This window comes from Nicotiana sylvestris, chromosome 8, assembly GCF_000393655.2.
Source record: "Nicotiana sylvestris chromosome 8, ASM39365v2, whole genome shotgun sequence".
NCBI lineage: Eukaryota > Viridiplantae > Streptophyta > Magnoliopsida > Solanales > Solanaceae > Nicotiana > Nicotiana sylvestris.
In genome coordinates, this window is record NC_091064.1 from 173959246 (window position 1) to 173984764 (window position 25519).

A 25519-nucleotide genomic window follows, 5' to 3' on the forward strand; every position below is an offset into this window, starting at 1 on the left:
CAACTTCTGCCCCAGTTTCTTGTTTAGGGACTTTTGGATTTTTATTTTTGATAGGACCGAACCATGAGGCTGCCTACGTATCCTTAAAAGGAATCAGGTCGAACGTAGTTCATGTCATAGGAATTACTTTGTTGTTGTGATTTTTCTTTCCTTTTTCTTCCTCTTTCTCCTCTTTTCTTTTCTTTCTTCTTTTTCTCTTTTTGTTGTTTTTTTTTTTTTTCCTTTCTTTTTTTTCCATTTCTTCTTCTTTTTCCTTCTTTTTCTTCTTTTTTTTTCTCTTTTTCCTTTACTTATCTTTCACGCTTGCATTTCTGATCTTTGCTACTGATTCCGAAAGAGGGGTATGAAAGAAAATAAATAAGACTCAAAGGGGTAGCGAAAGATAAAGTGTTTAGATAGCAGAACAAAATGCCTTCGTCATTCCAATCTCCAAAACATGCCAAGTGCAAACTACACAATTAAACAAACCAAGGAAAACATTTGTAACATATTTTGATTGTACCAGATTTGATAACCATATCCACTCATTCGCCTTCTGCATCTATTACCTACAAACCACCTTTAGACAACACCCTCACTCTCATTACCACGAACGGCCTCTGTCAATTTGGGCAAACTTGCCTTTAGCTTCAACCTGATGCGGCATGATGCATTTTAATAAGGTTTCTTTATGTTCTATCTGCCCCAGTTTCACACAATTCGGGCTTGAAGTGATCTCAAAATGCCTTTACTTATTTCCCCCAAATGTCCCTATCATCTTCAAAATTGTTTCATTCATTTCTTCATGACTAAACTGACTTTTTAAGATTAGGCTGAGAGTTACGCATGCATGTCATGTTACTAGAGTCAACAGGAAAAGAACTATAAAAGAAAAGGAACTAAACAAAAATGACTAAAAATAACAGAAACAGAAAATTGCATTAGACAGATGGTGGAAGGGTTTGAACAACGAAACAAACTAACTAAACTGGGGTTACAAACCTAGAACAATCCTAGACAACACTAACGGGCTACTATGCCTAAACAAACTAGGCAAAATAAAATGATAGAAGGGTTTGAGTCACAAGACAATATCCGAATTACAACCCTGAAATAACCCAGACAGTAGAAATAACAATAAAATAAACCACCAAAACTCCTCCCTGGATAACCAAGAAAAGAGCATCTTTCCAATCATCAAACTCAACGTCTTAGCCATTGACTTCTGCATCAACAATACTAGGACCTTCACAAGTCTCTATCATATTGTTCTTAACAGATTGCCTTTGGGTTCCCTTTGCCTGCTAGTTCTTAGGATCAACCTCTAATAGCGCTGAAAGCTTCACAACACGTGGACCTCTGAGGATCCCAGAAGAATTCTCACATTCCTTTTCGAAATAAATCATACCCACCATATGCGTCTCATTATGCACAGGTGACGGACTTTGACTAGTGTCTACTACATCTGGATTTTGCACGACAATGTCGCCTGCATCAATAAGCTTCTGAATCGCATTCTTCAGATTCCAACACTTCTCTATGTCATGCCCCGGGGCATCTGAGCAGTATGCGCACCTCTAAGAAAAATCAAACTTCTTTGGAAGAGGGTTTGGCATTTTTATCTGGATCGGCTTCAACATGTCCAATTTCCTTAGCCTCTAGAACAGACTGGCATATGACTTTCCCAATGGAGTGAAGGTTTTCTTCTTCCGCAACCTCTCATTCTTAAATGCTTGATTGGGCCGGAAACCTGATCCAGGGGGTTTCGGTAGGCTCGTGGGGGTGGATAGGCATTTTGTGGAGCTGGGTACTGGGAAAGTGATATACGACTTTGGGAGTTCTATGGAGAGAAGTAGCATTGGGGAGGGTCATCTGGTGCACAAGGATATCCAATGGGATGATGTCGAGGCTAGAAGTGTTGAGCAGGAAGGCCCATCAAATCATCTTTTCTGTTTCTCTTTCTTCCACCCAAACTTACTAGGATGTTCTGAACGTCTTTCGAACAACTCATGATTTTGCCTGACTTGATTCCCTCTTCTACTAGCTCCCCTATTTTTAACACATCATTGAAAGGCTTTCCCAAGGCCAGATTAAATGACTGAAGTAGGTGGGCCCCTGGGCTTGTAGGAAAAGCTCAACCATTTCTTCTTCACCAATCGGGGTATTGACTCGAGCAGCTTGCTCCCTCCATCTGAGCCCAAACTCCCTAAAGCTTTCCTCCGGCTTCTTTTCCATTTTAGATAGGTAGGAGCGGTCTGGGACAATGTCTATATTGTACTGGAAGTGTCGCACAAAATCTTGATCCATGTTGCCTAATGTATGCCACTTACCGACATCTTGACGATTGTACCATTCCAAAGCTGCCCCAGTCAAGATCTCACTGAAATACGCCATCAACAAATCATCTTTCTCGCCAACACCTCTCATTTCACTACAATAATCCCTCGAATAGGCTGCCAGATCTCCACACCCATCGTACAAGTTAAACTTTGGAACGTTAAACCCCGCAGGCAGACGAACGTCGGGGAACATAGACAATTCTTTGTAAGACATGCTACCCTGGTCTCCCATTCCTTGCTTGTTCATTAAGGACTGTTCTATGCCTTTCAGCCTCCTGGGTATCCCATCTCGCCCTTTTCTTCTTGTGAACTTTTCATTTTCAACATGAGGCTCATCCCGCGGGCCTTGCTTGTATGAGTTGGAGTTGGGAACCTTATGGGCAACCTCTGAGGGGTAATATTGGGCATCGTGAGCTTTGAATGGGTGTTCATTGTTGGGGATGGTGGATAAGACAGGAGGGCAATTTTTGGGAAAGGTAATTGGAAGATGAGTGATGGAGCTACTAGGGTGGATGGGAAATCCATGATAAGCGGGTGGATCTGGAGAGTATGGGGGATCATCTGGCACTGTGACCGGTGTTTGGGTAAGGGTAGCATTTAGGAAGCTAGGAGATGGCAGGGGTGGTGCCTTCCCAGTCATCCAAGCATGATACATGTCTGTCATGTATTGTCTTAACATCCTTACCTCATCATCCAAACCAGTGTCCCGTTCAGCCAACTGCTTTCGGGCACCGGTATCAACCAACCCAATTTTGTTGTTGTCCGCCATTGCCTTTTGAATTTATGTTGCATAGAGGAGTTACTACTTCGGGAACCACAAACCAACCACCTTTCTGTGCTGAATTGTTAACAACAAACTTGTTAGTGATTAGAGCTTAAAAGATAGGCAACCGCACATTTGGGGAATGAATGCACCTAAGCAGTTAACCGTTTCTATTATGCATTTGATCGGTTGCTTGCGTCATCCTAGCTTTTCCTTATTTCCATTTGCAACTTCTTCTCCTTTCTTTTCACTTATGCCTTTCTATTTTCTCTTTGTTTTTATCATCTCATTTCTCTCTCTTGTTTTTCCATTGTTTCCTCCCCATGGTTTCTTATTTTTCTCTCTTTTTTTTCTTGTTTTTTTTTTCTTTGTCTTTCCTCTCTTTTTCTCTTCTTTTCTCTTTTTTTTTTGGTTATGATCGAATCCTATGGAGATTGCCTACGTATCATGACCCCGCATAAATCAGACCAAGTGTAGTTCTTGGGGATAAGTGTAAAAATAAAATATTTTGGGATTTTCAAATTTTCATAAAAATAAAATGCTTTGATTACAACGACTCAAAAACTAATAGACTCAAAAAGACACTAACAGACTTTGATGAAAAGATGAAAATGTAGACTCAAAAACAAAAAGACAAAAACACAGACTCGAAAATGGACTAACAGACTCCAATGAAAATTATGAATACATCAATGCCACAACTGCTCCCGGGGCCCGCGGGATATCATTCGGTCTCGCCACGGGCCTACGCGCTAAATCCCCTTGGAGGTGGTGGAGATCTTCCATTATCTGGCGGACAAAGGTCATCACAGTGGCAAAGAACATGGATCTAGTCATATCCTCACAACTACTGCACTTCATCGCGATGTAGTCGGCGATCCTTCTGACTCTCTCTCTTATGACACCCTTTTCTTGCAACAAACGCCCAATCTGCTGGGCCCTGGCTTCCAATGTTTGTTTGGATACTTGATTCTGTTCTTGGAGTTGTTGCAGGTCTCTTTCTAACTGTGCCATTGCTGTATAACAGTGTTCTCTTTCAGCCTTAAAGTCTTTCGCCTGCTTGATCATTTTGTTCTCAACGGTGATGACCTTTTTCTTCAACACCGCAACCTCATTGTCGTATTTCTCTTTTAACTGTTTAACCAGGCGCGCTCGTTCTTCCGCATTCTTAGCCAATTTTGTTCGAGCCCTGGCTAGTTCACCCTCTACTTTGTTCAAATCAAAACCATACTCATCCACCTTCTACCTAAGGTTCTTTATAAGCTTTTCATCCTTTGTACTTCTGGCAGGATTTTCAGCTGCTGTTTTCATTTCTCGAATCTGGGCTCGAAGGGCCTCATTTTCTTTGGCTAGCTTTTTCTTTTCACCCTCATCCGCAAACCATTCTTGAATTGGAGATCCCTGACTTGCTTTTCCAGCTTTCCTATTGTGGCCCTGTACTCATTCTCCTTGTCCAACCAAGCCCACTGTTCTTGCAATGCCTCAACGAATTCCCGAATGTGAGGCTTTTTGGCTGGTTTTTCAGGTTTAGCCCTTGTGGTGTTCTTTTTTCTATACAAGACAGATAGGCAGGTGAGACCTCGCATTTAGATAGGTCACACACTCTAGTGTTCGCTGTCAAATACTGGCACTCGTTCTAAATAGAACGAATTGTTTCTTCATGAAATTGGCCGTCGGAGCTAACCTCGACCGCATAAACACTAAGATCTTCATCTGGGTGCATCACCTGACACCTTCCCAACTGTCTCATCACCCGGTATAGAGCGTAAGGCTGAATGCCTCGAAGACCCATTAGGAGGAAGTAAGGACCGGTGGCGGGCATATATACAATTTCTTCAATAGGAAGCCAACCCAGTGTCCATTCTATTTGCCCCGCAGTGATGGAGCGAAGGCAGGATACCCAAACCCATCTGGGAACTTGAACCCTGAACTCCTTGTGTCTAACTCTTTAATGCAACTTTTCTCTGCGGACCCATAACTCATATACTGAGGGCGGTGACATAGGTGTTTGATCATCCACATTTGTAGTAGCAAATTGCATCCCTCGAAGAAATCTGCCCCAGCTTTACAAGCTGTGAGAACTCGGTATATCTTAGATACTATCATGGGGGCAAGGGTGCTCTTGGCATTGGTAATCAAGACTTTGACGACTCCAGCCACCCGCAGATCGATATTCCCATCTTTCCCGAGAAACACCACGAGGCCTAAGAAAGCTACCATGAAAGCGAAACGCCTATGCTCATCCCATTTTGCTCGGTTCCCTTTGCTACAAACCCCGCTTTCCGAGTTATTGAATCCTCCTACATGCCCGTACCTCTGGTATATAAAACGTAGAGTGGAAAAACCGTCCTCCAACTCAGAGTACGAGACTCCCTTGCTTATTTTTAGCAAATCCACGAATTTGTGAAAGTTAACGGCTCTTGGAGGGATCAAATACTTATGCCTCAGACCTTCAGCACTTCCCATATAACCTGCTATCTCTTCCAAGGTGGGTGTGGGTTCAAAATCCGAGAACTGCATGACATTATGAGCTGGGTCCCAAAACGTAACCAACGCCTTTATGATGTCTCCTCTAGGCCTGATCTTCAACAACCCGGTGAGGCCTCTCAAATGTAGATTGACCTTATCTTGCTCTGATTTACCCAGATCCTCCCACCACATATGCAATTCCAAAGGGATCTTGTTCATGACTGTTATTGGCAAACTTTGACTCGTGCTCATTCTGCACATTTATTAGGGTGATTTTCATTAAAAGAAAAATATGACTCATTTTGACTCAAGAAAAATGACCATTTTTTTTCAAAATTTTCACAAAAATATCCGGCTTTGCCAATACGGCCTTTCAGCACTTCGAAAATAAAGATTTTAAGGCGGTGTCGGCTAACCAGCCAAAACCTTTAAAAGTGACTAAAGGTGGCCGTTCTTGCAAAAATAGCCTTCCGGAGCCCTTTTGAGGGACATTCGGCTATTTTTGACAAGAATGACATCACCTTACTTATTTGCAATAAACATAAATTTATTGTTCTTTTTGGGCTATTTTTGCAAAAAAAAGGAAGTTGGACCCGATGGGGGTTGCCTACGTATCTCACATCCGGTGAGAATCAAACTGGCATAGTTCGGGCAAATGAAACAAAACCAACTATTTTTGAAAATAAGACTTTCTCTTTTTTTTTCATCTTTCTCAAAAATTCGGCATAATTTCAGTACCATTTGGACATTGGATTTTTCAAAATAGGTGATTTAACTCACTTAACCCTCACATTGTTATTTTCTTTTTTCCCACTTTCTCCCATTATTCAAAAGTCGGTCAGCATGCAAATCCAAATCAAATAAATGCACAAGTAGCAAGTAAGATGCATCAGGATGGTCTTTTCATTTTTGGTACACCTGTCCTAGACAGACCCAACCCATGTGTTGAGTCTCCAAAGTCAAATGCACATAATGCAAGCAAACGTTCCTACTAGGGATCCGGCATGAGGTCTTGTTATACTAGGTTTAAAACCTGGGTTTATTGTTCTAGACCTGGCTTACTCGAGCGGACAGCTCAAGCCGAGGGGGGGGCAGCATACCGGGAATACAGAAGCTTCACCGGCTTTGCAACTTGTTCGAAACTTGTGCTAAAATTTGGGATATGACTCTAACAGAAGAGAAGTCACACGAAGTGCACACTCCTCCATGATTTAGAAGATTCAAAGAGAATATCAAAGCGGTAAAAGCAACACTTAGCACATTAGGCCCAAACATGTAACAAAATCAGATAATAAATAAAGTCAACTATAACAATTCATCTAAGCTCAAATTCTGAACCCTGAACCAGAGATTCTGGGTTCGATCCCCAGCAGAGTCGCCAGAGCTGTCACACCTCCTTTTTACCTACACCCCTGGAAGGGAGTATATAAGGGAGTTTTTCCAAATTAAAGTGACAATCGAAACAGGATTATTTTATTAAAAATTCAGAGTCGCCACTTGGGATAATTTATGGTGTCCCAAGTCATCGGTTTTAAATCCTGAATCGAGGAAAAGATTGACTCTGTATTACAGTCCACGAACACAGAAATCAGGGTAAGGAATTCTGTTAACACGGGAGAAGGTGTTAGGCATTCCCGAGTTCTGTGGTTCTAGCACGGTCGCTCAACTATTATAATTGGCATATTATCTGATTTTAATACATGTTTTAACCTATTGTTCAATTTAACTTTATAACCGCTTTCATTAATTATTAGGAAGATTCAACATTATTTAAAACACGCCTTGAACCACGTCACATGAAATGCACCCGCGGTCCACGACACATTTTATTTAACGTTGTTGAGATTTGGATTTGAGTCACATAAAATGCACACCCGAGTTTAGGAAGGTGATTTTAAGATTACGCGCCTACAGAAACTACGCGTTTTCAACTTTGCGAGGGCTGTAGAAAATTCGCTAAACGACGCGCCTCGAATTCTAAGGATTTAAAAGAAATAATTAAATGAGGGCCACGCATCTGAGATTTTACTTGGCACGGCGCACCTCAATTTCAATTTAAAGGCAATACTTAAAAAGGTATAAGATGTGGATCTATTCTAAATTAATGTTCAATTAACCCTTATTAGTTGTAAGCTCACGTTGGACTAAACTTCCCTCACTTAAGCTCAATCATTCAATTCGTTCGTGTCAGCTAATGAGCATTTGTATTTGTAAGTAGATCAAATAGCCTTACTTCTCCTGATGCCTTCATTTATGCCAATGATGGATCACACACAAACTATACCAAAAGCAGTGGGGTTCAAACATTAAATAAGAAGAGAAACCAAAGTATGGTCACACATGACAAAGAAGGGTTGCGTTCCCATGGCAAACCAACAGAACAAACTCGGAATGTTTAACTTTCCAATACAAGAATCTTAAAGTTTACCATGACAAAGTATTGCCAACATGAGATTTCCTACGAACATTATAACACGAGAACCCAAAGAGAAAGAAAAAAAAGAGGGGGAAGCGATAGGGGACTTGCTCAGAATCATTGCTTGAAAAAAAATGAATTCAGTCTCATAGGTACTGCCCTGAAATCTGCAAATTTAACAAGGAAAACTTGCTTCTCATCAAAGACACATGCCAAAATTCACATCAGATGTCCAAAGCCTTTGTACCGTCGAAATAATACGCCACAGACCTTTTTACTTTAGAAGAAGGGTATTCAACTCATTTAATCAAGCAAACTTCAATCCTTTAAGAACTAAAATAACAAGCTGATTGAATAGACGAAAGGATTCCTATAATATACCAAAAGGTCTAAATCAGTGAAGAATGCACTTTCACTCAAGTATACAACTCCATCTTACCAAAGAGCCTTAGAGAAATTAAACAGGCCCTCAAGACACCCTCTCGACATTAGATGACCAAAACAGGGGGCAATGAGGCCAAATAGGGGCTGAAATCAACAAGCTTAAAGCCTAGACCAAAAGTTAATTACAAAAAAAACACTGAACTAAGCTAAAAGCACCATAAAACAAAGTAGTAAGGCTGAACTCATAACAGAAAGCTGAAAACATGTTTTGAAACTTTAGAATTTCCATCTTTATTCCTCAAATCAATCTTCACATGAGGTAGAATGTAGAAGTGTACCTGGAAATCGAAAAGAAACAAAGAAATATGGAGTCAATGGCCAACAACAATGAGCAGTAACAAGAATCAGCTTCAGATTCAATAAAACAACAAAAACGGCTGATGAACACCAATGGAACAACAACCACCCAGCAGAATTCAAACCAAAAACTTTCTAAAATCCGAATTCAAACCATTTCAATCTTAGAAAATCAGAAAAGGTTTCAGTAATTGAAAAACTTCAGAGATCAAAACAGGGAACTTAATGGAACAATGTTTTCTTTAGATTTTCAGCCGTCTCTGACTTTTCTGTATTTTCTATCTCTTAAAGTCTCACTTGAGCTTGAAGAAATGGATACCTTTATAGGCAAGGAACTAGGGGAGCCTAGAGAAATCAGATTTTTTATTTTGACCCTTTTGGAATTTTGGTTTTTGCTTAGAAATCCTTAGGTTAAAATTCAGAAGTTCATTTGAATCCCTACCCCCACCTTCTAGGCAACTTCCTATTCAGTTACAAGAGATTCTTTAACCTAGACTCCCTGAACTACCCCCTAAACAACTGTTAATTTCCTTCAAAAACCAAACACCGATATGGGTCAAAGTTGCCCCAGGGTCCAATTAACCCAAAACCCAGCCCAATACATGAATCTGTATACTAACAGCCCAACCTACAACTTAAAATGAATAAGGGAGAAGGAAAGCTGATTCATCAAGCTCTTTAATAAAATTAACGACTGAACTTACATAATTTCGGCCAAAACAAAACTCAAACAAACAAAACTCAAATAGATATTAATCCTAATAACGCAAATGAACAACTAGAACTACTGATTTTAATCAAACTGAAATTGATTCAAACACACTGAAATACAAAAATCAAAGAAAAAGAAAACAAGAAACAGATGCGAAGAATGGAATAGAGAAAGGAATGATACTAGTCTTAGCCAGAACAAATTGACGAAGGCGATGAGCTTGGCCAGACGCCCTTGGTCTGGTTAGGAACTAACAAATCTTGAAATGTACAAAAACTATCGTTATCCGATTATTCCGGGCAAGCACAATCATTTAACGGAAGTCCTGAGTCAAATCAAGTTTTGAGAGCGTAGGAATCGGAACATTACTTTTCTTCTGATTTTCGGGTTCAAAGTTGAGGTGAAGATGTGGGGATTTTCGGGAGATTGACAATGACTTAATGTTTGAGGGAGTATGGGGAGTGTGTGGTAAGGTTTTGGGACGATTCGGAGGTGGAACGCCGGCGACAATGGTGGAATTCTTTCGAGGCGGCGCTGGTTTGGTGAGAGAGATGGGAAGTCTGAGAGATGAAGATGGTACTAGGTTAGATTCAGGGATTTTCGAACAGTTTAATCAAAATAATACATAGTTTCACAGCCGTTGGATGATGCCAAACGAAAGGCCAAGATCAATTTTAACCCTTTAACTCGAAACGACGTAGTTTTGGTTCCATACTACGTCGTTCGAGTCATTTAAAGTGGTTGAATGGTTGGACCGGGTATGGGGAGGGACATTGGGCCTGTTTTGAGTGATTTTGGACGGGTTTCAGGGGAAAAGTGTTTGGGCCTGGGGGAAAATTCAATTGATGAGCCCAAAACTTAAATTTTCTTGTTTTAAAACCTTTTTCTCTTTTTCAATTTCAAATTTTTCTTTTCTTTTCAAAAATAAAACCTAAATTAAATCCTAAACCAAATTATCCCATTAGATTAATTACTCAAACTAATATTTACAACAACCAATTAATTATCAAATTAAAAGAAAACTACAAAATTCGAAGGTAAATGCAAAAATGAGTTATTTTTGTGATTTTTCTATTTTTGTAACACAACCAAATTACTAATTAATTTAAAAATGCAAAATTAAATTCTAAATTCAAATGCAATGTATTTTGTTTTTGTATTTTTCATGAATTAAATAAAATAGAGGTGCACAGACAAATGCAAGCAAATTAACAAGAAATGCTACAAAAATCTACGGAATTGCAAACAATGGGAAAAATTTATTTTTTTGAATTTATGGGAGTAATTCATATAGGGAAAAAATCACGTACTTACATATATATATATATATATATATATATATAAACCAGTTGGGCCCTAACCTGATCTCGTCACTACTCGACCGAGGTTAGGCTTGGTACTTACTAGGTACCGCTGTGGTGTACTCATGCCCTTTCCTGCACATATTTTTCGTGTGCAGATCCAGGTACTTCTTCTCAGCCATACTTCTAGTGAGGCGAGGTGATCTTAGAGACTTCGAGGTATATCTTCCGCGTCCGTAGACCTAGAAATCCCTCTCTATTCTTCCTCAAGTTATAGACTTCTTGTATTTTTCTTCGTCGTTAGATTTCTGGAGTTTGGAAACACTATGTACTTCTGTAGCTTGTGATTCATGAGATTTCGGATTTTGGGAGTGCTTATGTTCAGTTCGAGAGTGTTTTATTGTATATGCTGAGCGACATTTTAGACTTCTTTGTTAGATTTACCTGTTAAATTGTTAGTTTTCATATCCTTGTTTCATTTCCGCAAATTGTTAGGCTTACCTAGTCGTAGAGACTAGGTACCGTCACGACAGTTCACAGAGGAAGAACTTGGGTCGTGACACCTTTGGTCTCCACCTGTAGCCATACTCAATTCCATACCATGAGCACCGGTGGCCAACTCTTCAAAAGTTTTAGGCTTTATTCCTTGCAAGATGTAGCGAAGGCCCCAATGCATACCTTGGATGCACATTTTGATGCTAGAATTTTCGCTAAGACGATCTTTGCGGTTGATGCTTAAGCTCCTCCGACGATTGATAAAGTCAATAACTGGATTCTCATTCCCTTGGCGAGCGTTTGTAAGTTCAATCATGCTCAAGATGCGCCTTGTGTTATAGAAGCGAATGAGAAATTCTTGCTCCAGTTGCTCCCAACTATCGATTAAACAAGGTTCAAGATCTGTGTATCAATCAAAAGCAATTTCTTTGAGAGTCAAACTGCCTGACAAGGTGGTTGCCATAAGTTCCAGCATTATTGCATGTCTCGACGAAGTGTGCAATATGTTGCTTGGGGTTTTCTTTACCATCAAACTATTGAATCTTAGGTGGTTGATATCCACAAGCCATCTTCATGTTGTCATCCTTTGTGTGTATAGTTTTGCATATGTATGGGAAGATTTAGTGGAAGGCTCAAATTTATCTTTGACGACCCTTATAATGAAGTTCTTCAATTGGTCAACATGAATCTGTCCATTAGAAAAGACTTGGAGCTCTTTGGTCATTGTTGCTAGCTTTGAAGAGGACTCTCCTTTCTCTTGAATTTCTAGAAGCTTCATAGGTGCTTGGATTGATTCTTCCTTTGTCACACTCTTTACCTTATTCATCAATTTGGAAAGTTTATCATCTTGAACTTTCATGTACTTTGTCAGGCCATCAACTGCTTTTGTCAAATTTATAAGTTGTTCTTCTATGGTAGAAGCTTCAATCATCATCATCATCATCATTTGCATGACCATCGCAGATGACGAAGAATGATATGGATCATCATTTGGATAGAGAGCATATTGTGGAGTGACACGAGGAGATATTGGAGCAAATTTTCTGCTCAAAGTGTCATCATATTTACGTGGGACTGGCGATGGCATTCTTTTGAAAGGCTAAATCACGCCAAAGTTTGTTCGACCATCTCAATGATGTTGTTCCCTTCTTCTAGTATGTACGAAGAGGATCTCACTTCTTTTGGAGAAGATGAACCGAAAACATGAACTGTATACGGCACTTCAAGCACTTGTTGTCCTAGTATTTCGGCTTTGCTTCTTTTGATTTGGCCAACAATCTTCATGGCAACTTCCAATCCGCTTTTGGAGTTAGTATCCTCAGTAATCTTGAATTTGGGATTGATTTTCGTTGTGGCCATCTTGGTGGTCTTGAAATTTGAAGAGAAGAGATAGTCCCAACGACTAAATTTTGTTCGTGAAAAATAATAATCAAGACAAGAAATATAAACAACAACAACAACAACTACCCAGTAAAATCCCACATAGTGGGGTTTAGGGAGGGTAATGTGTACGCAGACCTTACCTCTGCCCCGATAGGGGCAGAGAGACAGGACAAGAAATATAATGACAAATACTATATTCAATTTTAAGTGATGGAGTTACAATTTCTAGAATATCTCGAATCTAAAGAGATATAGTTCTCTAATTCTTCTCCTCACGAATGATGATTCAAGAGCTTGAGAGCTTGATCTTGAACTTGATGAATTTCAGATTTGTGGTGCGTCACAAACAATTTGAAGGTCGTCACGAACCAATATTTGTTGTTGGGTTATCACGAACGGGGATTTGAAACCGCCCTCTTATGATTTGCGTTCGCCTTTGGGATTTGACCATTGTAGATGTGGATGTAGACCTTGATGCTATTCTTCATAGCTTCTTTAATCTTTCCTTCTGCTTACTTGATTGTCTTTCTAGCCTTCTCCTTTGACCCCTTTATATAGGTGTGGGGTGTAGTAGCATCCAAGAAAATCCTCATGGGCCATTGGGCTTGGGGCTTTATATGGGTCGATCCACATTGTAGAAAATTAATTAAATCGAGCAGCCCAATAATATTGGACTTTTATTTTAATCAATTTAATTAGATTTAAATAAATAACCCAATTATACTAGCCCAAAGTATTTGGTTGGACTAATATATATTTGTTGTATGATAAAATCTAAATTTCTTATGGATTTAAATTTAATAAAATTGTAACTGTCTATCATATATTATACAACCGACGACTATGTTTAATTTAAATGATTGTGTGGACGGATATTTAGGCTAATTTTTCTGTACATACCATCTATTGGGCCCTGTTTGCACGAAATGGGTAGCGCGTGAGAAGAAGTTAAACCCAAATCAGTGTATATAGTATGTTATTATTATAATTAGCTTAAGATATCATGCCATGTCATATATTGTGATGCCCAGATAGTTGAAGCTTTTTGTACTTTCTTCCTTGGAATTTTACACAATTTTAATATCATTCTATATTTTCATATCTTAATTTATTTTTAATTATTATATTAATTACTATATTAAATATTAAAAATAAAAATTCATGAAATTTGTAAATCGAGCTTTGGGACTTCAACATTAACAGGAAGACATACAAAGCGATCCACCATATCTCTCTATCTTTAAGGAAACTGCTTAGTGCTTGAAGCATCCAAATCCAGTGCTAAATTCTCCTTGGTTTACATTTTAAATATTTGTGATCAAACGCGGAACTAAGAATTTTAGTTTATGGGTTTTGAACCATAATTCTTTTTATTTAGTAGGTCCTAAATAGATTATTTATACATATTTAATGAACTTTATCACAAATACAGAGTTTGAGCCAAAGCTACTGGGTTCTACCGAACCCGTAACTATAATGTTGGCTCCGCTCATGTTTGCAGTGGCGGACGCAAGTGGTGGCGAGCGGGTTCAACTGAACCCGCTTCATCAAAAAATAATACTGCGTATATGTATAAATTACGATTAAAGCTGCATAAATTTTGTATAAATATTTTATTTGAACCCATTTGACAACTACTATTTTACGACTAAAGTTATGTACTTCTAAGATTGAATCTGCTTGCACAAAATTCTAGGTCCGCCACTGCCTGTTTGTGATTGATAGTATTGATGCACAAACTAGTATCTCGTACTAGGAAATAAAAAACAATAATAAAGTGAATATAAGAACGATAAGTACATATTTATCACACTATTTTTTTCCGAATAATCATCGGACTAATTAAAGAAGAAGGAAAAGGATGAGTAACATTAAAAGGGGGAAAAGGGGAGAGAAACTGAAAAAAATTAAAGAAAAAAAAAGGAAATAAAAAAGAAAAAGAATGAGAAGCCTTGCAGCCTTGCTAGAGTTTGCTAGTTTCACAGTATTTGAGAAACTCCCTGAAAAATATTTTTCAAAAATTGTGTACGTTGAATAACAAAGTGTAATAAAATGGGAAAAAAGTATTCAAACATTTTGAACATGACTTATGAATTTATATAGTTTTATGTCTTGAAATTTTTTAGAAAGTATTTCACATGTGCCCAATTAAATGTTGGTGGTGGGAAATTAAGTTCTCAAGACGGGAACTTCATTAAGAAATATTTGAGTGGAACAATTATAGTTCCAATTCATAAAAGATTTATTTCTACACGATTCATAATATTTCTTGTTCTGTACAAGCTTTTCCTCAAGTTATTTCTCCTAAAAATTGTCCAAATGCTACGAATTTGTTAGTGAGAAATATTATGGAGAATCTTCAATATCTTTTCTTGTTGATTTCTTTGTACAATAACCTATTTATATGATAATGAGAAAGAATATTTTTAGCTATCTAAGAGAAGCTGCCCATACCCTCTGTCCCACTTATGTCCAAGACACCTTTAGACTTAGGCACCTTTTCTTTTTCATATCATTCGAACAAATAGCATTAACAGTTCCTAACAACTTTATTCAAAGACTATGAGATATTTTTCGCATCACTCGAACAAATAGCACTAACAGTTCCCAATAACCTTGTCCAAAGACTGTGAAATAATTACGTCGATTTTCTTTCCGGCAACACCCTCCCTCAAGTGGGATCCAGTAGATCGGACTCCCAACTTGCTTATAATTGATCGGTGAAGAGGCCCAAATAAGGGTTTGGTGAATATATTTGTAATTTGGGAAGAAGAAGGAACCAAGGATAGCGAAATCAACCCATCTAGCAATTTCTCATGAACGAAGTGGCAGTCAAGCTCTATATGCTTGGTTCGTTCATGAAAGACGAGATTTTTAGCTATATGTATAGCAGATTGATTATCACAGTGAAGCGACACAGGTAAGGAGGGAGGAGCTGAAAGATCTTGTAGAAGGCGGACAAGCCAACTAATTTCCGCAACAAGCCGATGCATAGAACGATATTCTGCTTCTGCCGAAGAAAGGGCGACTACCGATTGTTTCTTTGATTTCCATGACAACGGACAGCCTCCAAGACTTTTAAAAAATCCACTTACAGATCGTCGTGTATCAGAACAAGATGGCCAAGAGCTGAAAAGAGGGATCCGGAGACATGAATAATCCAAGTGCTGGGTCTCCAGATAGATATCTTAGAGTATGTAGAGCTGCCTGAAAATGCCCAATGCAAGGGAATTGCATATGTTGACTTAGAGTTTGAACATCAAATGCGATATCTGGTCTGGTATTCATCAAAAAATTCAACTTCCCTAAGAGCCGCCGATATATTATCGGATCCTTCAAAGGAGTACCGCAATTAGCTGAAATCTTGATAGTTAGATCCAAAGGGCTTGAGGCTGGCCGTTCTTTTAAACAATCGAACTCAGAGAGAAGATCTAGAGCAAATTTTTGTTGAGTGATGACTAATCCTCCAGATTCTCGAAGAAGCTCCAAACCCAAGAAGTATTGAGCTTCTCCCAAGTCTTTTATTCTAAATTCGGCATCAAGAAAATGTTTGGTTTCATCAATCTCTTCTTGATTTTTCCCAGTTATTAAGATGTCGTCGACATAGATGGCCAAAATAGTGATGACATTCCCAGAAGTCTTAAAAAAGAGAGAGTAATCATTCAAAGATAAAGTATATCCTCTAGTCCCTAAAGTAGAAGATAATTTAGCATACCATTGGTGTGATACCTGTTTAAGTCCATATAGTGATTTCCGAAGTCGACACACATGTGAAGGAGGACCTATTAGACCAGGAGGAAATTTCATGTAAACCTTTTCGTCCAGATCGCCATGTAGAAAGGCATTATTGACGTCGAGTTGGTGTAAAATCCAATTCCTCTTAACTTCTATGCTCAAAATACATCGAATTGTGGTGATCTTTACCACCGGAGAAAATGTCTCGGTATAATCAATTCCTTCTCGTTGTATATCTCCTCTTATAACTAATCGAGCCTTTAATCTTTCCAAGGATCCATTTGACTTTAACTTAACTTTGTACACCCATTTACAAGGCAAAGCTTTTCTCCCTTGAGGCAGCTTTACCACATCTCAAGTGTGATTGGAATCCAGTGCTGCAAATTCTTTTTTCATGGCATCCTGCCAACCTGGGTGCTTCATTGCCTGCTGGTAAGAAGTAGGCTCTACAATTTGACATATGGAATTAATTTTATCTTTGTTTTGTTATGTTAAAGTAAAGAAAGAAAAGGAGTGAATAGGAAAAAAAAGGGGTTAGGAGAAATCACAGAGTAAGCAGAGTTACATATATAATTTGATAAATACTTAGGTACATTATGTATTCTATCTGATCTGCGTAAAATCGGTTCTTCTGCTGTAGATAACACTTCATCAAAATTAGGGGAAGTTTCAGGAGACCTAGAGTATTGATTTGGACTAAAAATTATATCATAGGAAACTTCAGGGGATTGACTCAAAGTGGCCTGTAATTCATGTGACTGAGATGTAGTGTCTTTGAGTGATGAGGGTTCATGTGAAGTATATTTTCCTTGAATTATCATTGGTTGATCTACTAAATCAGTAGATGAATGAAAACAAGCAGGAAACAAATGTGACATAGGTTTTGAATATGAAAAAGGGAAGATATTTTCAATGAATTTCACATCTCTTGAAATGAATATTTGACTTGATTGCAGACTAAGAACTTTGTATCCTTTCTTACCATATGGATAACCTAAAAACACACCTAGTAATGCCCTAGGATCTTGTTTGTCCCTATTTCTAGAAAGTGTAGATATAAAACTCAAACATCCAAAAGGTTTCAAATAAGAATAACCTGGTTGTTTTCCAAAAACTACTTGATAAGGAGACCTGTTTTGAAGAACTTTAGAAGGAAACCTATTAATTAAATGTGTTGTAGTAAGAAGGCAGTCATCCCAGAATTTCTTTGGAGAATGTGACTGAAATAATAAAGCTCTACAAGTCTCAAGCAAATGTCTATGTTTGTGTTCAACCACTTCATTCTGTTGTGGAGTTGCAACACAAGTGGTTTGATGAATTATTCTTTGAGAAGAAAAATAATCTTTAGGAATGTTCCCTGTTCCTAATTCATAAGCATTATCTGATCTTATTACTTTCGCTTTGGCAGAAAATTGTCTTTCAATAAGGGCAAGGAAAGATTTCAAAATAGGAAAGGCATTTAATTTTGTGGAAAGGAGATAAGTCCAAGTACTTCTAGAAAAATCATCCACTATAGTAAGAAAATACTTTTCTCCTTTATATGTTGGAGTATTATAAGGTCCCCATGTATCAATGTGAATCAAGTCAAAATACTTTTTGGATTTAATAGTGCTGGTTGGAAAAGGTAGTTTAGATTGTCTTGCCATGGGGAAAATTTCACAAGGAAAATCTTTAAGTTCTCTAAAAGTGATAGGAATTCCGGTAATGTTCTTCATTGTATGATAAGAGAGATGTCCCAATCTATTGTGCCAAAGTTTTTCAATAGTAGAAATATTGCAACTAGGAATAATTTCATTGATTGTTTCATTCAAATTTTCATGACAGACAGGACTTAAAGACTCAGAACAAACATGACTCAAAGATTTAGAACAAGCAAACTTGGACACAAAAGGACATGACTCTGTAGCATTGCACTTAGGTAATTGACTGGCAACTGAAGAAACTTGGACATTGAGCTTTGAAAAGTCTTGAGAAGTGTTATCTTTCAGCATGTAAAGACCTGTTTTTGCTTCACCAAAAAGCTGATGCCTCTTCATTGAAGGGGCCTGTATAAAATACCCATGCTTAGTAAAAATCAAAATACAATTAACTTGCTTACAAAGTTGATATACTGACAACAAATTGTGTTTGAATCTAGGGACAACAAGCACATTATGAATCTCAAGATCTAAGTTCAAGAACAAACTTCCTACCATTGTAACCTTTACTTTGTAGGAATTAGGTAAATTAACAAAGATGGGATTTGAAAGTTTCTTCATGTTATGAAGTAGGTTCTTATCATATGTCATGTGTTGTGTTTCACCTGAGTCAATAATCCAAGTATTATGAAAAAGGTTGGAAAAGAAAGAGGTAAACGTCTGTAGAACAAAATTTGTACCAGCAAGATTCGCACTAACATCAGGTTCAAGTTTTGAGGTTGATCCACTAAATCCGTGCACTGTCCGGAACATTTGGATTAATTTTTCACATTGTTCTTTGGTAAAGCCTTGACTGTTGACTGAAGTTAGTACTGCATCTGCTCCAGTACCTGCACTATCTCCTTCTTGGGTATTTACTACATTAACTTGATGGTTTCCATAGCCCCTTGCCTTTGTTTGCTTAACTTGAAATGTTCCGGATAACCAACCAACTTGTAGCATTTTCTTTAATATGTCCTGTCTTTCTGCAATATCTGCGTTACAACTCATGTTTCCTCAAATCAGAGTTAGAAAGTTGATTTCCTCCTTTGTTCTCTATGTTTCTCCTTTGTCCATTCCATCTCTGTCTAGTCAACATAAAAGCGATAGATTCAGTAGAGACATGAGTACCTGAGTGTATCTCCCTTTGAGTTTCCTCATGCAAGATGATTGAGTAAGCTTGTGCAGTTGTGGGGAGTGATTTCATCATCAAGATATTACCTCTTAATTACTCCACTGTAAACATCATTCAGCCCCATTAGAAATTGTATTAACTTTTGATCCTCATTCATCTTGTGGTTGTGTGACTTTGCACCACATTTGCAATCACAGTTGCAAGTCATAAAAGTATTTAGGGCCTTCATTTGATCCCAAATTCTCTTCAGCTTAGTGAAATACCCTGCCACATCATTAGTTCCTTGGTTGATGTTGTTTAGCTCTCTTTGTAACTAGAACAACTTAGTCCCATCAGCTTTCCCATAACGCTGCTCTAACTCATTCCACAACTCTTCAGTCGTTTGAGAGTAAATAACACTTTCTGCAATATCCTTGCTGAGAGAGTTAAGCAACCAAGCAATGACCATGTCATTGCACCTCCTCCATTGATCTTGCATCAGTGGATCTGTTGGCATGGTATAAGTTCCATTAATAAATCCAAGCTTGTTCTTAGCGGATAAAGATATCAAGATGCCTCTACGCCAGTTTGCATAACTAGTTCCATCAAAGTTTATATTGATGAGATTCATTCCCGGAGAATCTGAGTTATTCAGAAAATAAAGATGACAAGCATCTATTTTTTCAGCCAATGTCTCAGCCATTTTTGGATCAGAAAAAATATTTTCAGTGTCTGATTCAACCATCTTTGTGTTGATGGAGATTCAAAGAAAAAGGAGAACAAGAGAAAATTGTAAAAAATTATCTTAGTGATACCATGAGAATCTTCAATATCTTTTCTTGTTGATTTCTTTGTACATAACCTATTTATATAATAATGAGAAAGAATTTTTCTAGATATCCAAGAGAAGCTGCCCATACCCTCTGTCCCACTTATATCCAAGACATCTTTAGACTTAGGCACAGAATTTTTCTAGATATCCAAGAGAAGCTGCCCATACCCTCTGTCCCACTTATATCCAAGATATCTTTAGACTTAGGCACCTTTTCTTTTTCACATCATTCGAACAAATAGCATTAACAGTTCCCAACAACTTTATTTAAAGATTATGAAATATTTTTCGCATCACTCGAACAAATAGCACTAACAGTTCCCAATAACCTTGTCCAAAGACTGTGAAATAGTTGTGTCAATTTTCTTTTCGGCAACGGTTAATACGTGGTAATTTATATTCTAAAGCTTATTTGGCACATACCCTAATACTCACAAATTATTCATGTAACAAAAAAATTAGTACAGCTATTTAACTATATAGCAAATTTTTTTGATAAAAAACCAAAGATTTTAGAAAATCATGAAGTCGGCTCCGATTTATAGCATCTCCCATTCAATAAATAATAATGGTAAATCGACACTAAATAGTCGTTCTTAAAATAATACTTCAGCGAAATACATATACATATACAATATGCAAATTATATACTTTTGTAGTTATCGAATATAAATAGTTTTGGTTGTAGACTAAAACTGATGTTTCTAGTGGTGCTTATCGGACGGATAATTACGCTTAACGGTTCGGCTTATCTGTTATCGGAATATAAATGGAGTAATTTGCTAGCCATCCAATACGACAAAAGACGGATTGGTATTAAATTAATAATTATAGGACGGTTATCGAGCGGTTTATTGGCTATATCAAGTAGATTTTTTTTGAACAATCCTAGTATTATGATTACCAAACGGCCAAACGTGATAAAGTGACTCGACTCCCTCATTAGTATGTACCGCGCTTCAGTTTACCAAACTTGTTAACATCCATTGCAGCATGATAGAATCTGTTAATACTTTGTAGTTTTGTACTGCACTAATGCACTTGTATAAGTATTTTTTTGGTTGCATAATTAACTGTTTCATGTCAAGAAAAGAAAAAACTAAAAACTGGTCAAACTGATTGAAAACTTATATACAGTCAAAGCATGTACATCTAGGTGGTGTGTTTATATATAAATCCTTTTGAAGTCTTTAGAGAAGGTTGATCCACATATAATTAATGGGAATAATTAAAGATACGTATATGTAAATATAAAAATTCTTAGGGGGTTAACGCTTTATCCAATAAAAAAATTGAGTAATCTGTTCCCAAACAGCTAAGCCGTTAATTATAAAATTTCAATATGTTTACCAGCTATTACCCCAGTAATCCGATACTAATAAGTCAATAAGTCATTGATTTGGTTCGATTAACGGTTAGGGTTCGATTTTAAACGGCGCTAATGTTTGCCTATTAATAATTGCGTCCATCTAACAAAAGTACATGATGGCAATTGGCAATGACGCAAAGCCCCACAACTGAAATTATTACAAACTCCCTTTTTCTTTAATAACTCTTGTTTGTTTATGCACATTTTTCCTAGATTTCAACACCAGAGAAAATCTAAAATTAATTTCACGAGTCTCAGTTACCAACTTCTTGATCATTTCCTCTTACCTTCAATGAAAGTCCATGCAAGACTTAAATTTTCTGCAGTAGGACCCTAGTTATAGCAAACCACCTACTTTTCTACTACTAAACTTTGAATATTCAAACTACTCCTAGTATAAATATGTGACTACTAACAAGTCAGACTCCTACACATTATTTTCTTGCTTATACTTATCCCTTCAAACTAAAACTCCTTCTTTAATTTGAGAGCAAAAAAGAAGGAAAGAATTCAAGAGTCTGCTTTAGTTTTTCAAGGTGAGAAATTATTACAATTATGGGTTGTTTTTTACTGCTTTGGGTAGAGTTTGTAGGTTCAGTGCTAATTTCTTGAGCTGTTTTGTTTTGTTTAAATTAAGCAGATGATAGAGTTGCTTAAAACTATTTCATGAAATGAATTGCAGACTTTACGTATTTCATCAATTTTGTAAATTACTAGAGGTGTTAGTTTGCTCTCTCTGGCTTTGTATCCATTGACAATTTGTATTTTGAGTTGTTTTTTTATGTTAATAATGTTGCTGAAATGCCCTTTTTCTATTTGGAGAAAAGACATGTTGATTTTCCCACTGTCTCTTCTCTAGTTACAGAATTTTCTTGAATTCTTTTGTTATTTTGCTATTTCTGAAAAATATAATACTACTATAATAAAGTTTTCCTCTTTTCTTTGTGGGGTTGTGGAGGAATGGGTTTAGAGAAAAATTTTAATGGCTTTGAATTAGATGGGATTTCCTAATTTGTAACAAAATCAATGGTTTCTTTTAGCAGGATTCATTATCACTACCATAAGGCATCTGAGGTCAAATTGCAGCTTGTCCAGTGAATGGGACTCTCTCTTTCAATACTGTTATCAGCATGGAATGAAATTATAAGGCATAGTTATCTTATTTTTCCAGACACAATGGGAAGATCTATTGTCAGATCAGTAAGCATTGAGAGGAAAAATGGAGAATTATCTTTGAGAACACTCAGTTTCAAAGAAAAAGATGCTAAGAATGTTAGAAAATCTGATTATTCAGAAGAAAGTCCAAAATACGAGAAACAAAAGCTTAAAACTTGTACTCCACTTAATAGTTTGGTTATTGACAATGGAAAAATGGATTCAGTACCAAGACTCTCAATTCCAGAACCCTTTGTGTTCTCTTCTCCGCGACCTGTTACTGAGCTTGACGCTGCTGCGACTAAGCTCCAGACTGTGTACAAGAGTTATAGGACAAGAAGGAACCTTGCAGATTGTGCTGTAGTTGTTGAAGAGCTCTGGTATGTTTCTTTTGCCGCCTCTCTGTTGTGTAAAATCGGTTACGTTTGTAGAATTGTAGTCTTGGTTTCTAATTTTCTCCTTCATGTATTTTAGGTGGAAGGCCTTGGATTCTGCAGCTTTAAAACAAAGCTCTATATCATTTTTTGATGTCAATAAACATGAAGCTGCGGTGTCACGATGGTCACGTGCCAGAACACGAGCTGCTAAGGTATGTTAACGAGAACCAAATATAGGTCGCATTAATGAATTTTGACAGCAAAAAGTTTTACTCAAGAATTGAGCAAAATCATGTTTATGATCTACAGGTAGGCAAAGGTTTGTTGAAGGATGAAAAGGCTCAAAAACTAGCTCTACAACATTGGCTGGAAGCTGTAAGGCCTTGCTGCTATCTGATTTTTTATGCATATATATCGATTATATGAAGTATCAAACATACAGTAGAGAACTTATTCATGTCTATTAAGTCTAGGTTTTAGAAGTTTAACGCATTATTGGCTGGTATGGTCAAAATTTTGGAATGGTTCTTTTTACTCAAGAAATTAACTCTATACTGATTGCTTACGAAGATGGCGCTTTAATTTGCTGTTTTTTTAACTACAGATTGACCCACGTCATCGTTATGGACACAACTTACACTTTTACTATGATGTATGGTCCAACAGCAAAAGCACACAACCTTTCTTCTATTGGTAAGATCGCCTCGCAAAAGCACAAGTAGTTTAGCTTCATTCAAATGTCAAGTTTCCGCTAACATTTCAAGCCTACTTCTTTATTGTAGGTTGGATGTGGGTGATGGCAAAGAAGTAAATCTTGAGCGTTGCCAAAGAGTTGATTTGCAACGTCAATGCATCAAGTATTTAGGACCTGTAAGTCCAATCTAATCTATTTCCTCTTTTATTATTGTTGCACTTACATTGTATATGTTAGATGGAAGATAATATTTTCAACTTTTTCATGCCTTATTGTTGCAGAAAGAAAGAGAAGCCTATGAAGTAATTGTGGAGGATGGCAAGTTGGTGTATAAGAAAAGTGGGATGCTGTTGAATACAAGAGAAGGATCGAAGTGGATTTTCGTTCTTAGTACTTCGCGAACTCTTTATGTGGGAATGAAAAAGAAGGGTGTTTTCCAACACTCTAGTTTTCTATCCGGTGGTGCTACTACAGCAGCTGGTAGATTGGTTGCTCAGGACGGGATTCTTGAGGTAATATTCTCAAATCACACAAAAATATGCATATAATTTTCTTTTGTATCATTTCACTGATTTTAGTCCCATTTTCTCTAGGCATTATGGCCATACAGTGGTCACTATCTTCCTACGGAAGATAATTTTAAGGAATTCATCAGTTTCCTCGAGGAACACCATGTTGATTTGGCTAACGTTAAGGTAACTACAGTGCTTTTGCTTTTCAACTCATATATTCATGTTCAGTTTAGTGCCGATTTAGCAAGTAGTAATGATGCTAACGGGCAATTCACTAATGTTTTAATCTGCAGAGATGTGCAATAGATGATGATAGACCTTCATCTAACAAAGACATGGAGAAAACTTTATCACAAACTTGTGATGCAGATGTAGCTAAGGACGATGGCCCGGTCAGTGATGTGTCGAAAACAACTGGTGATCAAGAAAATTTTAGGCCTACCGGCGAAGACCAGACAGAGGCACCAGTTGTTGACTTGACCAAGCGTTTATCTTGCAAATGGACAAGTGGAGTTGGTCCCCGCATTGGCTGTGTTAGAGACTATCCCATTGATCTTCAATCTCAGGCCCTTGAAAAAGTTAATCTTTCTCCGAGGGTTACATTGTCTCAGCCCAAGAATTGTTATCCAATCCCTTCACCACGACCGAGCCCAAAAATTCGTGTCTCGCCTAGGCTCGCATACATGGGACTTCCAAGCCCAAGAGTTTCTGTTACTAGCAGTACTTAGGTTGTGGATTCATAAGAAAGGTGAATAATTTATTCACTGATTTTGTTGACCCTTTCAAGTTTTTTTTAGAGAGCTTTTAGTGTTAAGGTAGTTAAATTCTTTGGTTCCTTAATCCGGTGTTGTACGATATATGATCAAGTTTTTTTAGGACTTTAACTGTTAGTTATGGCTGCAGTCTTTGGTTCCTGAACTCTTTAGTGTACAGAATAAGATAAAGTTCTTTATAAGAATCATAAGATTATGTTAAAGTTTTTTTCTCACTGTTTCTCTAGCTTGCTTTTAATTTAAAGACAATACTGAACTAGAATTGGCAAGGTGTGCCAGGCCAAGGCAATAGTGCAACGCCAAGACAATACTTGAGAGCCCACTATTGTGGTAGACTCTCTCCCTAAAAAAATTGAGTTAATATCGTGTGAGTACTCATATTAAACTGATAAGAACAAATACTACGGTTGATCTTAGCCAAAAGGCCAAGAAAGGTATGCATGCTTTTCTATAAATTGACTCGTTCAAATTATACTTGATGCTCTCGGCTTGTCTTCGTCCAAATCGGAGGCTCCAAAGACGACACGAAGACGGAATCTTTTCAATCAAAGCAATAGGAGAAGAAGAGAAGCCCTAGCATTCAAATCTAAGCAAATATAGAACCTTTAAATATGGCAAAAAAGGTGTAACGACCCGACCAGTCGTTTTGAGCTTTTGCATTTCGCTCGCCAGTTCTCGGGCATG

At 37.5% G+C, this 25519-nt stretch overlaps 1 protein-coding gene, 1 long non-coding RNA gene and 1 pseudogene across 2 annotated transcripts; 2 read left to right on the forward strand and 1 right to left on the reverse strand.

The window, feature by feature from the left end:
* Nucleotides 1–15116: 15116 nt before the first annotated feature.
* On the forward strand, nt 15117–18497 carry LOC138874594 (uncharacterized). The gene is made up of 2 exons (XR_011401623.1): nt 15117–16765; nt 18158–18497. It is a non-coding gene; the product is annotated as an uncharacterized lncRNA (long non-coding RNA).
* Nucleotides 18498–21760: 3263 nt separating this feature from the next.
* LOC104240989 (IQ domain-containing protein IQM1-like) lies at nt 21761–25050 on the forward strand. The gene is made up of 9 exons (XM_009795889.2): nt 21761–21860; nt 22368–22859; nt 22954–23068; nt 23166–23231; nt 23461–23549; nt 23639–23726; nt 23832–24062; nt 24144–24245; nt 24356–25050. Exons 2-9 carry the CDS (start codon nt 22423–22425, stop codon nt 24788–24790), a joined length of 1563 nt encoding a protein of 520 aa, XP_009794191.1. The 5' UTR covers nt 21761–21860; nt 22368–22422; the 3' UTR covers nt 24791–25050.
* Nucleotides 25051–25100: 50 nt separating this feature from the next.
* Nucleotides 25101–25273, reverse strand: LOC138876731 (U2 spliceosomal RNA; annotated as a pseudogene).
* Nucleotides 25274–25519: the final 246 nt, after the last annotated feature.